The following is a 16,914-nucleotide window of genomic DNA, read 5'->3' as shown; positions in this document are numbered from 1 at the left end:
AAAGGGAGCCCCAAAACTGGGGTTTGAGGGGGGGGGGGGGGCTACGGGGGGGTCCGCAGCCGCCCCCCCCCCCCCCCCCCGGGACGCAGAGCCCAGCCCGTCTCCGCTCATGCAACGTTTTATTTGCCTTTGCGAGGATGCACTACAGCCAGAGGAGCCCCGCCGTCGACGCCAACGCATGCAGCAGCGCCTGCCTTCCTCCCCCTCCTCCTCCTCCTCCTCCTCCTCACCGGGGGACGAGACGGGGTGGGGGGGGGGACAAAGCGGGGGGGGGACCCCCGGAGCAAAGGCGGGGGCGGAGAGCTCAAAGCCCAGACTCCCGGGGAATATATTACACCATTAAATATCTGAAGGGGGGGGGGGTCATGTACAAGGAAGAGGGGGACAGAGCCGGGGGGGGGGGGGGAGCGGCTCCGGAAAACGGGAACGGCTCCGGGAAAACGGGAATGGCTCCGGAAAAGGGGAACGGGGGGGTCGGGGGGGGGCTGTCGGCCGCCTAGCGCAAGTCCTCCTCCTCGCCCTGGATGGTTTTCTTGATGCGGAGCAACATGGTGGTGAGCCACTGGTCCAGGCGGGAGATGGAGTCGTATTCCTTCACCTGCGGGGGTGAGGAAGAGGAGGGAGGGGTGACTGCGCAGGCGGGGGGGAGGAGGGGGCTCCTTCCCCTTCCTCTTGGGGGCGAATTCCCCGCCTTTTCCGGCAGCGGCGTTAAACCTACCGCGTCGGTGTAGCCGTCGATGTTCTGTTCCTCGTGAGCGTCCAGCAATTTCTGGAAGAGGAAGGTGGAGGACAGGGGGGGGGGATGATGAAGGAGGGGAGCCCCCCCCCCCCCCCAAAACCTCCGCTCGGTCTGGCTTCGCTCCCGCGTTCCTCGAGAACAGATTTGGCGCGCGGCAGGGGGACGGAGCCCGGCCCCGGGGCGGGGGGACGACCGCCGTGGTGGTGCTCACCTTGACCAGCTTGCACTCCCTGGAGTCCGTGAAAGCCGGAAACATCTCCTCGTACTTCTGCACGGCTAGCTGGAGGGGAGGATGAGGATGAGGATGAGGAGGGGCCGGGGAGGATGAGGAGGAGGTTGGGACGGGGCGGAGGGGACGGGGACGGGATGGAGGGGACGGGGACGGAGCGGAGGGGACGGGGACGGGGCGGAGGAGCGCCCCAAAGGGAGAACCCCGCAGGAATGGGCCGCTTTCGGGAGGCGATTGAGAGCAGCGGCAAGCGTCCCGGCACTGCCGCTAGCCCGGAGGGTAGGGGAGAGCGGCCCCCGCCCCAAACGGGCCCCGGCCCCACCTTGGCGTTGAGCATGTCGATGCAGAAGTGGCAGAGGGCGGCTTTGAAGAAGTACTCCTTGGCGCTGTACTTCAGCAGGGGACTGTCCATGGCGCTGGTGCCCACCTGCAGAAGGGGAGCGGGGGCTCGGGGCTTTCCCGAGATATTCGGGAGGGAAAAGCCCCGCGGGAGGGGGCTGCGGCGAGGGACCGCCCCCGCCGAGCGCGGCCCGCAGCAGGGAGGACGCGTCGCGCGAGGGGAGCGAGGGGACGTCGTGCGAGAGGAAGGGGGGGACACATTGTGCGAGAGGAACGGGGGGATGCACCGTGCAAGAGGAAGGAGGGGACACGTTGCGCAAGAGCAGCGAGGACGTGCCGTGCGAGAGGAACGGGGGCACGTGCCGTGCGAGAGGAACGGGGGGACACGTCGTGTGAGATGAAGGGGGGGACGCGTCGTGTGAGAGCAGCGAGGACGTGCCATGCGAGAGGAACGGGGGGACGCGTCGTGCGAGAGGAACGGGGGGACGTGCTGTGCCAGAGCAGCAAGGACGTGTCGTGCGAGAGGAAGGGGGGCGCGTCCTCCCACGGCACCGGGGAGGCACAGACCTGCTCGTAGATCTCCACAGCTTTCTGGTACTGCTCCAGCTGGGCCGCGTAAGTGGCCACCTTCAGCAAGCACTTGTTGGCCGAGCTGCGGGGAGAGGAGAGCCGGGAAAACTCCGGCTCTGCCGGGAGCCTCGCGCCGCCCGCCGAGCCACCGCCCCACCGGCGAGGCCGCCCCACGCCGCCGACCCCCCCCAGCTCCCACCGGGGCGCGGGGAATTGGGGTTCCACCAAGCCGCCGAGCACAGAAGAGCCCGGCGGCGCCGGGAGCCCTCCTCTCCGCCCCGGCACGGCACGCAGCGGGCGCTGCCAGGCCCTGTCCCGGCTCGGAAGGCGGCGGTGAGGACGAGGGAGGAAGCGGGCAGCAGCGGAGACGGGCAACGCCGCTCGCCGCAGAGGGGGAAGTCGCTTTGGAGACAGAAACTCGGCCGCCATCTGTTTCCTGACCCAGCCTGGGCTGTGCCGGAGCGCCGATCCCGCCCGGGGAGCTGCACCGGCAGCTCCCGCAGCGCCGGGAGCAGGCAGGGCACGGGGCCGTTACCTGTTGGACTCTTCCCCTTTGTAGTAATCCGCAGCCTGCTCGTAGTGGGCTATCGCCTAGGAGGAAAGCAAACGCAGTCAGGGCGTAGCACACCATAAAAGAAGACATATATATATATATATATATAAAAAAAAATGCAAAGACACGGGAGCTGCAGAGCCTGCAGCGATGCTGAGCTCGGGAGAACCCCCCCCAGCCCGGCCTCGCAGGGCGCACGCCTGCTCCGAGCCGCCCACGCGGCTTCCGCTGCCCGCGCTGCCATCTGTGCTGGCTGCCGCGGCCGGCTCCCATCCCAAGGTGGCAACCGGCCGGCAGCTCCCCGCCGAGACAAGGTCAGGGCGGCAAGAGGGCCCGGATCTTCAAGGTGGGGAGCGAGATGCCGGGCCGGCGAGCACCCCGGCGCGTCGCAGGTTTATCGGGACGAGCCAAGAAACGCTCCCCTCCCCAGGGGAAAGTTATTTTTCTCTCGTCAGCCCATTCTGTAAGGGGGCGGCTCATCTCCTGGCTGCCCGTGGGCGCGTTTCGCACCCGTCTCCTGCCAACAGGCTGGGGACCTACTGGGCAGCTAAATTTGAAGACGAATCGTACGGCTGCCAAGGAGCGCGTCGGATCGGTGCCGAGGAAGAGGAGGCTTTCCTGATGGGAGCTGGCGAATCCGGCCGAGCGAGCTCGGCCCTTCCCCGGAGCGCCGAAGCCCGGCCCGAGGGATTTGGGCAAATCCCCCTACGTTATTCTCCGAGCAGCTCGTGGGGGAACGGCGACCGGCAGGGCAGGACAGCGCTGCGGGTTATTCCCAGGAGCTGTCAAGCAGGGCGTCGGAGAGGCTCGCGGGGAGGAGTGTCGAGAACAGCCCTAAATTAACTCGGGAAGCGAGCGGAAGCCCGAATTAGATCCACGCAGGACGTGGAAACTTGTTTCCCTTTAAAACGAACCCGGTTTATTCTCCAGGAAAATAAAAAAAACAACAAAACTACCCCATTGAGTCAGAATCCGGAGCCACGGGAGTAGGAACCCGCAGGGCACCTGAGCCTCCGGGAAGCCGGAGGGCTTTGCTACCTCCACCGGTAGCGGCGATTTCTTCTCAGATGGCTCCAACCAAACTGTTCTCGCCCTTCCCAGACGCCCACGCAAGCCCAAAGTTGTCTTTTTGGTGTGTTTGGGGTTTTTTGTTTTTTTTTTTCCTTTCGTTAGCTGCGGCGGCGAGGCCGTTCCAAGCGTCTTCCCGGGTTTGCGCAGGGCTGACACACACCGGGAAGCGTCGCTGGTATTTGGGGCTTAAAGCCGCCTCGGCGGCAGCCGGCAAACCTCAGCGGAGCAGCGGGCACGTTTTCGGGGAAGAAGCGAGAACAGCCCGAGGGTAAAGGGCGACCTGCTGAGGGTACGTCACCCCGAGCACGCGCGACAGCTCTGAGCTCATCCGCCGGCGTCGGGGTGAATCAGCAAAGCCACCGCGAAGCCTCCGGGTTTCGACCGCTTCCAAATCCCCCGCTTGAACCCAAGGTGGCATTTCTGGAAGGGGGAGGAGGCGCAGCCGTGCCTCCCCGTGCCCCTGCCCTTCGGCGTTCCCCTCTCCCCCCCCGCGTTTACCTTTTCGATGTCCACCAGCTCCGTCTCATAGATTTCTGCTATGGATATGTGGTGCTTGGCGGCGATGGTGAACCGACCCTGGAAGGAGAAAGGAGTTTGCAGGCCTGGGCTGGCACTCGGCGGGGCGTTTGGAAGAGAGCTCCGAGCCCAACGGGAGCCGATCCCCGCACCGGCGACAGGAGAGCGGCTCCGAGGGCCGGCAGCGCTGCCGAACTCGCCGTTCCCAGCGCTCGAGGGAAGGCTTCGGCCTCTGCCCGCCACCAGTTTGCCTCCAAGTCTCACTGGGTGCCGGTTTCAGCCCCATCCTCCTCCCTCAGCCCCGTGTAATGCCAGCGAGCTGCTCAAAAACGCCCGAGACCCCCAATTTCACCGAGTCGAGGGCACAGAGCGGTGGGTCGGAGCCTTCGGCCTCGCCGCCCTCCCTCCCGGGGAACGCGAGGCGAGAAGAGCGCTGCCGGGCTTACCATGTCCGTGTAGATCTCGATAGCTCTGATCAAACAGTTAATGGCCTCTGGGAAGAGAAAGAAGAGATTTGTGAGCAGGGGCGTGCTGTTTGCCTCCCCTCCCTCCCGCTCCCAGCCTCCCCAAAGCGATGGAGCCGTATTTATAGCACGCTCAAAGATCAAACAGCTACACAAGAGGAGCTGCCGAGGCTACGGGCTTCGAGGGGAAATTTCGAGCACGCGAGCGGCGACAGCGACCACGGGAGGACGGCAGAGCAAATCAAAGACTCTCTCCGTTGGCACCGTCCTGGCCCCGGCGTTCGGCAGCCGGAGAGTCGGCCAGTTTGCACCGGGCAGCCGTACGGGAGGTCTCTGATCACGGCCCACCTACGACGAGATCGGCAGCTCTGCTTTTGCACGTGTCTGAAACCCCAAGGCTGCTGCAGACAGGAGTTATCCTAAACCAAGGGGCAGGCGGAGAGGTTTAGGCTTTAACGGCAACCTCTGGGCTTGCCGGGTGCCGACGCTTCCGCCACGGCTCTGCTCGGGGTGCACCGTGCCCCGGGGCGGGCGGGAGCAGGGGAGGGGAACAGGACGCATCTCCTGAGGTCCCCAGAGCAGGCGGGTAGCGAAAAGCAGAACCCAGAGCCGCTCCATGCCGTGCCCTGTGCCGCCTGGCCAGCCCGGGAGCTGGGACGCAGGAGCAAGCCCTTTGTTTCCCAGAACAAAAGGCCTTTGTTTGGGGCGTAGGACATTCCAGACGCAGACCCCCTGAAGGTTTGGGCCGCAGGCCCTGTGAAGAGACTCCGCAGCCCCCCCCCCGCGCCCCGACCAAGCCAGGAGCCCCCCACCGCCTCTCCCCAAACCGCGGGGTAGGATTCAACCCGCCGTCGACTCAGCCCCGGCCCCCGCTGTCGCGTGTTTCGTCCGCAGGGAGACACGCTCGTTGCTCAGACAAGCGCCCGGATCCACCACAGTCGGTCGCACACGGCGCGGGACAGGGGGGGCCGAAGCCGCAGCGTTTCGCTGTCATTTCAGGAGGAGGTGCCTTCCCCTCGCCGTCTCCGAAGAGGCGTGGGAGGAACTCTGCCGCAGCTAAATGCCAGGCTCCAGGAGAGGGATCTTTTTCTGACTGCTCCCAGCTGTCAGGCTCCCGGCGTTCCCTACCAGGGAGCCGAGCGGCCGAGGAGCTGCCATCTGACTGACGGCTGTCACAGCCGCGTCTTCACCGCATCCAGCCCCGGGTACGTGGGACGGCGGTTCACGGTGGAGGAGAGACGGGGGCAGTGGGGCCGGACCCCAAGCTCGCGTCGCAGCCGACCCGAGGGACCACGCCAGGGCGGGCGCTGGGCTCCGAGGGCAGGAATCCGTCCCTCTCGGGCCGCAGGACCCTTAACCAGCCCCGAGGACGAGGCCAGTTCACCGAGAAGAGGCACTCGTGGACACGCAGGCGGTATTCAACCACGTTTTGCTCTCCACGCGTCCACCCGCAGGGCTGTGTCTTCATCCTGGCCATCCCCGTTGAACACCTCACCTGCCAGAAGGCTCCGTCTAGCCCAGAGCCATCCCCACCACAGTGAATTCCCGTGTATTCCAGAAGGTTTTTACCCCCTTAGGAAGAGGCAGGCTCAGCTTCTACCTCCCCCCTCCGGTTTACTGAAAGCCGGGGAGGGGGGGAGCGGGCGCGTTTCGGCACACCGGCTCGCGCAGCCACCCGAGAGAGGAGGAAAACACAGGTCGAGAGCAGCGCGAGCGGATAATCGCAACGCAAATCTCTGGGAGATTAAGCAAATCCTCCACGAGATTAAATTTGTTTTCTCCTCAGGTTACTTCATTATCTTCTCTAAAAATCACCCCGGCTGATCCGGCCCCGGCGCAGATAACCCCGGGGGGCGGCGGTAACTAGCGAGACAGCTTGCCAGGAACGGCGAAGCGTCCCCCCTCGGCACGGGTAAACGCAAGGAAAGCGAGACCGACTCTCGCACGCCTTCCCCTCTTCGTATCCTAAACCCAACGGCCCGCGCCCGTCGCTTCCACCGCTGTGTTCCCCTCTTTTGCGCTCCGCGTGGCGCAGAAGAGAGCTAGGCTCCAAGTCACCCACGGGGGGGAACGGGCAGGGCACCCCAACTCGTCGCCTGGCCCACCGAAGCCAGCCGAAACGCCGGCCCTGGAGAAGGAGAAGCGTTTACTCTCAGCTGGTCCATCGACACCAGAACGTGTGTGTCCCCCCCCCCGCCCCAAGCTTGGCTCCCAACGGCCCAGGAGCTGCTCTAAGGCTGGAGCGAAGGGAGCCAAACGAAGCGGGATCCACGCTCGGGGCGTGAATCATGACCAAACCCCTTCTGCGGCTGCAGCTGAAGCCATATGTTCAGAGTCAGGCTCGGCGGGTGGCACAGGGATTCCCGCAGCCGGGGAGGGGGGGAACCGACGTCACCCGGCAGGCACGCTGGCTGCGGAGGTGAACTTTGCCTGCCGTCAGCTACCGGAGCGACTCGCAGCTCGGGGAAGCACGTCAGATCCAGCCCACAGCATCTCGGCTCGCTCCCAAAGGTGTCAAGAGGACGGGATAACACACACCCAGGAGAAAAACTTGTGTAACGGGCAAAAACCCAGCGGATATGCACGACACGCAGCCTCCGGTAACTGCAATGGGGGTGGTTTACGTGCGCTCGTGTCGCCCACCCCGCCTCGGGAGGCTGGAGGGAGAGCGAGGCCTTACAGAATCACCGAATCGTAGAGGTTGGAAAAGACCTTTAAGATCATCGAGTCCAACCGTAAACCTAAGGCTGCCAAGGCCACCACTGCACCATGGCCCTGAGCGCCTCATCCAAACGTCCTTTAAATCCCTCCAGGGATGGGGACTCAACCCCTTCCCTGGGCAGCCTGTTCCAATGCTGGACAACCCTTTTGGTGAAGAAAAATTTCCTAATATCCAGTCTAAACCTCCCCTGGCGCAACTGGAGGCCGTTTCCTCTCATCCTATCACTTGTTACCTGGGAGAAGAGACCGACCCCACCTCTCTACCCCCTCCTTTCAGGCAGTTGTGGAGAGCGATGAGGTCTCCCCTCAGCCTCCTTTTCTCCAGGCTGAACAACCCCAGGTCCCTCAGCCGCTCCCCATCAGCCTTGTGCCCCAGACCCTTCCCCAGCTCCGTTGCCCTTCTCTGGACACGCTCCAGCCCCTCAATGTCTCTCTTGGAGCGAGGGGCCCAACACTGAACACAGCATTCGAGGTGCGGCCTCACCAGCGCCGGGTACAGGGGCACGGTCACTGCCCCAGTCCTGCTGGCCACGCTATTGCTGATACAAGCCAGGATGCCGTTGGCTTTCTTGGCCACCTGGGCACACTGCTGGCTCATATTCAGGCGGCTGTCGACCAACACCCCCCAGGTCCTTTTCCACCAGGCAGCTTTCCAGCCGCTCTTCCCCACGCCTGCAGCGTTGCGTGGGGTTGCTGTGGCCCAAGTGCAGGACCCGGCACCGAGCCTCGTTGGACCTCACACAACCGGCCCCAGCCCGTGGATCCAGCCTGTCCGGGTCCCCCTGCAGAGCCTTCCTCCCCCCCCAGCAGATCAACGCTCCCGCTTACCTTGCGGGTCAGCTTTCTTGAAGGCGTTGCCCGCGTCCACGAAGTTGGTGGCCGCGTCGTGTTTGCTCTGCAGCTGCAGATGGAGCTGCGCCGCCTGGCAAAAGGCGTTCCCTGCGGCTGGAGAAGGAGAGAGGAAGCTCGGGAGCATCGTCTTAACCGCTTCAGAGAGCCGGGGGTGGGAAAGCTGGGCGCAAGCAGGTTACCCTGCTCAAAATCGAGCTAAAAGAAGCCAGCGGCGTCGAGCCCGCGCCGGCTTTCAGACCCAGAGGGGTTCGCTCCTCCCTGGAGGAGGCGAGGAGGCTGCACCCCCAGCCCAGGGAAACAGCTCGTACGTACCGCTCCAGTTTTTGGCCATTTTGAACATGTTGGCTGCTCGGGCGTAGATGTCGCATGCTTCCTCTATCCTGGAGGAGCCCCTGGAAGCAAACAAGAAAGCCGAGAGTCGCATAAATGCCTGCCGGGAAGCTCAAACCCTGTGCCCGAGCGGAAAAAAAAAATTAAAATAAATAAAATAAACCACGTTGCTCCAGTCCAGCTGCCAACAAGAGCAAGGGAGGTTCCCTGGGGCGAGCTGCTGACACGGACGAGTCTCTCCCAGCTCGAGGGGCAGAGGGATCCGGCCCCCGCAAGACTCTCTCGGGAAGCTGCAATTCAAACGGAGGCCAACGGGGAGAGAAAAGCATCTCTGCTGCCCGCTTGCTCCCAGCTGAAGCTCGCAGCGGCTCGCACGGCCAGAGGAATCGTGCTCGCAGCCGTGGGGAAACACCCCAACCTTTCCCCCCCTCTAAATCTCCCCGCAGACGGCGGGAGCCGGGCCAGTCCTTCACAGAAGCGCTTTTTTAATTAATAATTAACGAGCAGAGGAATCCTCCCGCAGAAAAGGGGCGAAGTGCCCGTCCCAAACGAGCCCACGCCGCTCCCCTCGGCGAAGCCCCGGCTCACGGCCTCCCTCTGCTGCCGGGGACGCAGCCAGCACCCGCTGGAGGAGCCTCCCGGCCCCCAAAACAGCCTCCCGGCCCCCAAAACAGCCTCAACCCAGAGAAGGGAGAGGCTGGGGGGCTGCCCGGCAGCCCGAGGGGAGCGGGGAGGGAGCCAGCTCGTCCGACGACGTCCCGTTTTAATACGCAGGGGCTGCGGCACACGAGCACCACCTCCCAGCTCTCCGGCTCTGCCGGCGAGCGCGTTCCTCTGCTGACCTCGCCGATTCCGACTCGAAACCCCGGCTGGCGACTCAAGGGAGCTCATTACGGTTACGTTTGTGTTTTTGGGGCTTTTTTTTTTTTTTTTAAGCACAGGGTTAAAAAGTTTTACTCGTGTTTCCTCTCTCCCACTAGAAACCTGCGGTTCGAGACGCGGCAGGGGCTGGCAGGAGCAACGCGCCGGAGTCGGCAGCTCCGTCAGTTCGAATCGGTTTGAGCAGCAAAGTTCTCCCGCTCCCCAAAAATGAGGGAAAGCATCAAGGCAGCCGCTCCACCCGAGGAACAAACCGCGCTCCCGGCGATGCCGCCTCCGCCGAACGATAACCGGGCTAAAAGGGCAACAAACATCCGGCGGATTTCGGCAGCTGGACTTCACGTGCGCAGGGCTGACGATGACTCGAGGCCGTTCGAGACAACCGGGGAGATCTCAGCGCTTTACGAAACGGCCTTTTAACTCAGAGAATCCCAACTGCGGTTAGAAATTACCGTTTAATACCTAAACGCCCGAGCTTTCGTCTCGCGTTAATTCGGAGCTGTTAAATATCGTTAAGGAGGGCGAGACGAAGGAAACGCGGCAGCACGGTGAAGCGAAGGGCAGCAAAAACACGGCTCCGGTCCCCCTCACGCACAAAACCTGTCCCCAGCGTCTCCTTCCCAACCGCAGCCCAAGCAAAACAAACCTCCCCCTTATCGGGCAAGCGACGGACTCGCTCTTGTTTATGAAATCGCCCGGTTAAAGCTGAATTTTGCGATTTTAAGCGCGGGGCACCTCTCATTTCTCCCCTAGCACCGCAGTTATGTAGAGCTGGAGTTAAAGCCAGGCCCGGTCAGCCAGCGCGGGCGTGAAATAGGCCCGGTCTTTGCAGAGAGATGAATCTGAGCGGCGCAAAGGGGGGCAAATCGAACCCCCGGAGTTTGTCCTTTGGGGTACGACGCGGGGCAGGGGGGAGCAGAACTCCCTCGGAGCCCCCGCAGAGACGTGCCGCCAGCCAGGACGGCGCACGGCAGGAACTAAAGTTTAAAAAACCCCGTCTGAACCGGCTGCAACGCCCGCGCCGAAAGCGAGGGACGAGTTTACGACGAGTCGAGAGGCGATGCTGGTTTTTAACGGCCTTCCCCCACCCTCATCCATAGCCCCCACGCCCCATAACGTACCCAAACACCCTCTGCCACCCCCCAGCACCCCCTCAGTGCCCACCCAGCGCACCCCTGAAGCTCTTAACACCCCTTCTCCTCGCCCAGCACCCCCTCAGTGCTCACTCTTCACCCCAAAGCCCCCTCAGGGGCCAACACCTTCATCCCAAAGACCCCCAGATGCTCCTTACACCCCTTCGCTGCCCCCCAACACCCCCTTAGGGCTCACCCCTCACCCCAAACCCCTCCAGGGCCCAGCACCTTCATCCCAAATACCCCCAGAAGCCCCCAATACCCCTTCTCTGCCCCCCATCACCCCCTGAGTGCCCACCCCTCACCCCAAAACCCCCCAGGGCCCAGCACCTTCATCCCAAATACCCCCAGAAGCTCCTTACACCCCTTCTCTGCCCCCCAGCATCTTCACAGTACCCCCCCCTCATCCCACCCCGCCCCCCAGGGCCCAGCACCCTCATCTCGAAGACCCCCACCCCATGACACCCCCTCAGCACCTCCCCCTCACCTCACAGCACCCCCCCCCCCCAAGAAGCTCCCAACACCCCCCCCCCGCCGCTGTCAGACACCCCGGGGGGGCGGGGGGGGCCAACCCCCGGGGCGGCGGGCACTCACCCGAAGAGGCCGGCGAAGAAGGACTGGGAGCCGCGGACCTTCTTGTCGGCCTCGGCCAGGAGCTGCAGGGCCTCCTTCTCCTTCCCGGCCTGGTCCATGGCGGCCGCCTGCAGCCGCGGTGCTCCGCCTCACCTGACGCCGCCGTGCGCCCCCCTCACGTGACACCGGCGGCGCGCCGCATTGGCGGGCGGCGCCCACGTGAGGCAGGCGGAGGGGCGGGGCGGCGCGGCCTCCGCGTCTCCCCACCGAGGGCGGGGGCGGCGCCCCCTGGCGGCCGGGGGGAGCAGGCACACGCTGGGGGGGGCGGGGGGGGGGGGCGCCCCCAAAATGGGCCGGTTTCGTGTTTTTCAGACATTCTGACGCGTCCCAGTGACGCGGGGCCGATGCGCTGGGCTGGAACCCGCAGCTCAGCCTGCGTTAGCGACGGGGGGGGGGGGACGGACAGGGTCCTGAAGGAGGCGGGGGTCAGGCGAGCGTCCGCAGCCCCGCTGGCACCGCACTCGCCCAGGGGCTACCGCGCTGACATCACAGCCGTCGCGCTGACATCACGGCTGTCACGCTGACATCACTCAACTACTTGCCGGCGTAGCAGGGCTGGCACCGTTTCTCCCCGAGCTGAAGCGGTAGCGACAAGGGACGAGCGGGGGCCCGGAGGGGTCAGAGCCACGCTGGCGACTCCTCCTGAGCAGCACTTAACGAAGGCCCGGCTAATTAGCGAGGGCCGAGCGGCGGGATCGGAGCCGCGGCCCTCCCGCCGCTAACGACCACCGCCATCCACCGCAGGAACTTTTGAGAGGAGCCCTAGATTAATTACTTCCCGGTGAAAGGGTAGCGCTCCGGCTCCCGCATCCCCGCTGACGAAGGCGTGAGTATTTAACGAGGGGCCGCTCATTAACGATCTCCTCATCTCCCCCTCCAAGCTACGCTCGGCATGTGCCGGAGGTAACGCCGACAGCCGGCAGCGTTCGGCGGCAGGGGAGGAGAGACGCTCGCCGGCAGGGCGCGTCAGCCAACGGAAAACATTTTTGGGGCGGAATCCCCTGAATACGGCACCTGCCCGCGGCTGGGAAGGCGACGGCGCGGTGAGCTCCGGCACCGTGACCCCCCCGGCAGCGCCTCCGCTCACCGCGTCACCGAGTTCACACCACGGCGACGGTGCGACAGAGATGAGGGGGCGGCGGGGGGGAGAGGGTCTCCCCCCAAAAGCCAGACGCCGCCCCGAAACCCCTCGGCTTGCCGCCACCGGCCGTGGGAGCCGGCGTTGGCCACGCTGCCCGGCACGGTAAAATTCCGGTGCCCTCCGCGGTAAAATCCCGGTGCCCTCCGCGGGAAGCACACAGAGGTTTTTATAGAGGTGAAACAACGGGAGCCGCCATCACCGTGACCTCAGCGGTGCCTCGGGGGGCTCCTCGGTCAGCCCCCGGCCCGGCAGCACCGGTGCCGCAGCCTCTCACCACGTCTCCTCCACCTTCGCGCCGGCGGAGAGGAGGTAAGGAACGGCGCGGCAAGCCTTCTTTCTGGGCGCGCGAGGCAGAGCCGAGGCGGCCGTGGTCTTTGGGGAGGAGGAAGAGGAGGAGGAGGAGGTTTCTTCCTTGCCGGACTATTTCGGCAGCGGCTTTACGCCCCGCCGGCGCGTCCCCCGGGGGAAAAAAAGCGGTTACGAAGCGGCCGGACGGTCGCGGTGAAGAGCCGCCGGCCTTATTTTAACGGTCCTTATCTTCCCACCAGCGTGGGAAAGTCCATGGCAGGTGTAAACTCCACCAGAGCGGCTCAGTTCTTGCAGAAATGCGTTAAGCCGGAGGAGGAGGACGGAGAGGCGCGGCCGAAGGAGGAGGCGACGGAGGAGCCACCTCTCCCTCTCCTCCCGCGGTTGGTACAAGGTACGTACGCCGTTTGGGCTTCATTTTTTTTTTTTTTTCCCCTCAAAAGCGGAAACGGCGTGAACGCGGTACGTGAACGCGGTAGGCGGCAGCGACCGAAGGGCGGGTTTGAATTACAATGGTAGAGGCTACGTCGTGTTGCGTTTGTCTCCTCAGAGGAAACGCCGACGGTCTTCAACACCTACAACATGGCCGCCGCCAACCTCGGGCCCTCGTCCAGGAGGAAGAGAGAGAAAGGCGGCGGGCAGGACGGCACGAGCACCGCGCTCTACGTCGACCGGCGCAAGTCCAAGGTGTGGAACTACTACACCAAGTTGGGAGACGCCTACGTGGAGTGCAACGTCTGCAAGAAGCAGCTCTCCTTCCACAACAGCACCACCACCATGCGGGAGCACCTGGTGAGGAAGCACAGCATCCGCGACACCTTGCTCTCCCAACTCAAGGACGACCAGACTTCCGAATCCGACTACGCGGCTCAGGAAAACGCCGTGAAACGTTCCCGGCAGATGACGCCGGAAAGCGGTCTCTACCACGCCGCGTCCTGCTCGGAACCCAGGACCGACGTGATCCTGGAGCTGGTGCTGGAGATGATCTTCCGTGACCTGCACCCTCTCTCTCTGGTCAAGGACAAAGGGTTTGGGCTCCTCGTCGGGTACCTGGAGCCGAGTTTCGCCCTCCCGTCGCCGGTGCAGCTCTCCAGCATGCTGTGGCACCGGTACAACGTGGTGAAGCAGCACCTGGAGCGCTACCTGCAGACGGCTCAGGCCATCGTGGTCTGCGTGGAGTTTTGGGTCTCCCAGCTCAACCAGACCTACCTGACCGTCACCGCCAACTTCATCGACGGGGAGTGGCGGCGGGCACGGTGCACCATGGAGACGCAGCAAGCGCACGAGGAGAAAGCGGAGGGGGGTTTAGGGGAGAAGCTGTACGCCGTCCTCTCCGAATTCGGCCTGTCCAGCAAGTCCGTCTTCTGCGTTATGCACGACAGCCCGCAGAGCGCGGCGGCGAACTCGCGGCAGCTGAAGAACGCGTACGGCTGGAGCAGCTTGTGCTGCGCCGCTCGCACCCTTCACCTCTGCATCAAAGCGGGGCTGGAAGTCGAGCAGGTCCAAGAAGCCCTGAGCATCGCCCGCGGCATCGTCAGGTATTTTCAGCAGGACGCAAAAGCCACCTGCTCCTTGAACAGCAAGCTAGAAGCCATCAACAAAACCAAGCTGAAACTGGTGATGGACGTGGGCTCTCGCTGGATAACCACCATCGAGATGTGCGAGAGTCTCTTGGACCTGAAGTGGGCCATCATGTCCGTGCTGGAGGAACACCCCAAGGGCACGGCGGCTGTCCAGAACTTGGCCGACCACCAGTGGAAGCTCCTGCAGGACCTGGTACCGGTCATGAGGACCATCAAGATCGCGACGTCCTTCCTGCGCGAGGAGCAGAACGCGTCCGTATCTTCTCTGATGCCTTGCATCCACGGGATCATCGCTGCCGTCGGACAGCAGTCGGAAGAGGCCGGCGCCGTCATCAAGAGGGTGGTAGGCAACATCAGGGCGGAGCTGACGCAGCGCTGGGGGTTATCGGAGGATGAGAAGGTGCTGGGAAGTCCAGCCGTTATCGCCTCTTTTTTGGACCCGCGCTTCAAGGAGATGAGGTTTCTCAGCCCCAGCCTGAGGAGCGAGCTGCACAAGAGAGTCAAAAGCATGCTGTCGCAGCTTTTCGGCCACCAGTCCCCATCCGCTACCCAGCTTTGGACGCCAAACGCGGATTACAAAGCCGAGGGGGGAGACGCGCCGTCCGCTCACAAGGACAGATGCTCGAGCACCCCGTCACAGAGCATGTACGACATCCTTTTGGGGAAGGACCCCACGGAGAGCATGCCCGAGATCCACCAGCAACTGGAAAACTACATCGTGGAGCCGCTCTGCAAGCGCAGCACCAACCCGCTGGACTGGTGGAAGAACAACGAGCATCGCTTCCCGGCCGTGGCGCGGCTGAGCCGGCAGTACCTCGCCATCCCAGCCACCGCCGTGCTGCCCGAGCAGGCCTTCGCCGCCAGCGAAAGCGCCCTGGAGCATCGGCGAGCCGTCCTGGCGCCGGAGAACCTGGACCAAATTCTGTTCTTGCATCAAAATTTTGACTTTTTAGAATCGATGAGAAACAGTAACGAGACCTGGAACAGAAACCTGCACTGACAGGAGCGGAGGCGGGCGCGCGGAGCCCTGCCGCGGGTCAGCCGGTGCTCGACTGACGTGCGGGGTTTTCAGTCACCCGTCTACGGCGGCGGCGGCCAGCGCCGAGTATTTTTCCAAACTCCTGCCTACACCTTTTTGTCATCGCTTTGGCAACCCCCGTGGTGAAGAGCGAGCTCAGGAGGAGGTGTGAACACGCCGCCTTCCAGCACTCGCTTTCTCATCCCCCACGGAGCCCGCAGTCCCAGCTTTATTCCTCGGGCTCAAGGAATTCGCTCTGTTCTCAAGATCTCAGCTCATCCCTGCCTACAGCAGAGCCACCCGGGGCGCACGCCCGAGAGCCTGGGCCAGACCTAAAGCCCCGAGGGCGTCCCCAAGCTCTTTTAAACTCGGGCCCGAGTGTTTTCCACACGTGAACAGCGCCGAGCGCGGGCAAGCCGGGAGTTAAGAACAGGCTCGGACAGGCGCCGAGCTGCCAGCGCAAACACAGGCGCGGTGACGTCGATGTCCCACGTGGATACAAGACGCGGGCGTGCCAACACTACTAACTCGCCCACAAATAGGGCGTTACTCGACCACAGGAGGGGAGCTCGGAGGGCGTTGGGGCTCTGGGGAGCTAAGGGGGCCTGGGTCAGCGTGTTCCCGTCCTGCAGCAACGGGGCAGGGATAGCGAGGGCGTCCCGTCCTCCCGGCCGGCAAGGAAGGGGAAAACACCCGCAAGATACATCGATACATCGACTTAAACTTGACATCACCTCTGGGTTTTCCTCTGGGGTACGAGTTATAATTGTAGCAACTCCTTAGGAAGCAGAGCTCAGTAATTTAACATGCGTATATAATTAAGAGTGCTCAGTGCTGCAACATCCCACTTTTTTTTTTTTTTTTTTTTTTTTTTTTTAAAGGGAACAGCCCCGTTTCCAGCTTTGCAGCTTTTTTTCTGTTGCGTCGCTGCTAAAACTTTCAGTCCTCACAGCCGCTTTCCCGTCTGCTGGCAGGGCTGCTGCCGACTTAAATGACCACGACCGAAAGGCCTGCCTTCGTTTTCGGAAGGCAGCCGGCTTCCCTTTGGAATCATGAGGGAAAGATATGATTTCCCTTTGGAATCATAAGGGCTGGATAAAAAAGTTCCTTTGACTTTTTTTTTTTTTTTTTTAAATAAAAAAGCACGACGAGAAGCAAAAGGATAAGGTTCGCACCCACTCTGCGAAGCCTCCTTCTGCTTTGGGTAAAGGTCCTCGAGGCCCAGACCTGAAGATTTGTCCTTTAAAGAGACAACGGGACTGAAACACAGGTTGGTTTGTACCGGACATGAACACGAAGCCGTGAAAATCTTGCGGCCCGGCAACAAAAACCAAAAGCCTTTTATCCCTCCTGGTATAACGACAGCGGAGACAAGACCCTTATTTATATTTCATTCATTGAACTAATCAGCCCCCCCATTTTCACCACCAAAGGCAGCGTAGCGAGGCAGCGTTACTCGCGCAAACACACACCAATCGGCGCAGTAACGCCCAACGGGGCACGGTACTTCAAGTATCGTGAAAGGCTAACGCTGACGCCGCTAGCTAGCCACGGTCAGACACGTTTAACCGCCCCGATTCTCCCACCACGTCCATGCCTGCAGTGCCCAAGCACTCCCCGGTGGTAAAACAAACCGGGGAATGCCGCCACGTCGCAGGCAGCTCCCGCTCCGTCCCTCGCGACAAAAGCCGGTACCTTGTATTTGGCAATAGCGGAATAGGGAAACGTTTGCGTTTGGACTGGAAAGAGAGTGAAGGAGCTTCGAAGCCGCAGCCCGGAGCAGTCCCCAGACCCCGCCGGTTTGCTGTCTCAAGCTTTAACTTTCAAAAGAGTTTTA

The 16,914-nt window shown here is 63.0% G+C and overlaps 2 protein-coding genes across 3 annotated transcripts; one reads left to right on the top strand and one right to left on the bottom strand.

The window, feature by feature from the left end:
- Positions 1 to 454: 454 nt before the first annotated feature.
- NAPA (NSF attachment protein alpha) lies at positions 455 to 11,149 on the bottom strand. The gene is made up of 11 exons (XM_075489995.1): positions 10,991 to 11,149; positions 8,367 to 8,446; positions 8,031 to 8,147; positions 4,464 to 4,510; positions 4,000 to 4,077; positions 2,413 to 2,468; positions 1,875 to 1,959; positions 1,291 to 1,395; positions 951 to 1,019; positions 719 to 769; positions 455 to 598 (listed from the first exon to the last, which is right to left on the bottom strand). The coding sequence occupies exons 1-11, from the start codon at positions 11,086 to 11,088 to the stop codon at positions 497 to 499; spliced, it is 888 nt and encodes a 295-aa protein (XP_075346110.1). The 5' UTR covers positions 11,089 to 11,149; the 3' UTR covers positions 455 to 496.
- Positions 11,150 to 12,290: 1,141 nt separating this feature from the next.
- LOC142403752 (E3 SUMO-protein ligase ZBED1-like) lies at positions 12,291 to 16,754 on the top strand. Of its 2 annotated transcripts, none has more exons than XM_075489992.1 (3): positions 12,291 to 12,479; positions 12,765 to 12,870; positions 13,027 to 16,754. In XM_075489992.1, exon 3 carries the CDS (start codon positions 13,059 to 13,061, stop codon positions 15,057 to 15,059), a length of 2,001 nt encoding a protein of 666 aa, XP_075346107.1. In that variant the 5' UTR covers positions 12,291 to 12,479; positions 12,765 to 12,870; positions 13,027 to 13,058; the 3' UTR covers positions 15,060 to 16,754. The 2 variants fall into 2 exon arrangements, with proteins under 2 accessions (XP_075346107.1, XP_075346105.1); XM_075489990.1 differs by having other exon boundaries at positions 12,719 to 12,870.
- The last annotated feature ends 160 nt before the right edge of the window (positions 16,755 to 16,914 follow it).

This window comes from Mycteria americana, unplaced genomic scaffold (assembly GCF_035582795.1).
Source record: "Mycteria americana isolate JAX WOST 10 ecotype Jacksonville Zoo and Gardens unplaced genomic scaffold, USCA_MyAme_1.0 Scaffold_43, whole genome shotgun sequence".
NCBI lineage: Eukaryota > Metazoa > Chordata > Aves > Ciconiiformes > Ciconiidae > Mycteria > Mycteria americana.
The sequence above is the reverse complement of the archived record's forward strand: the minus strand, read 5'-3'. Positions and strand labels throughout refer to the sequence as shown.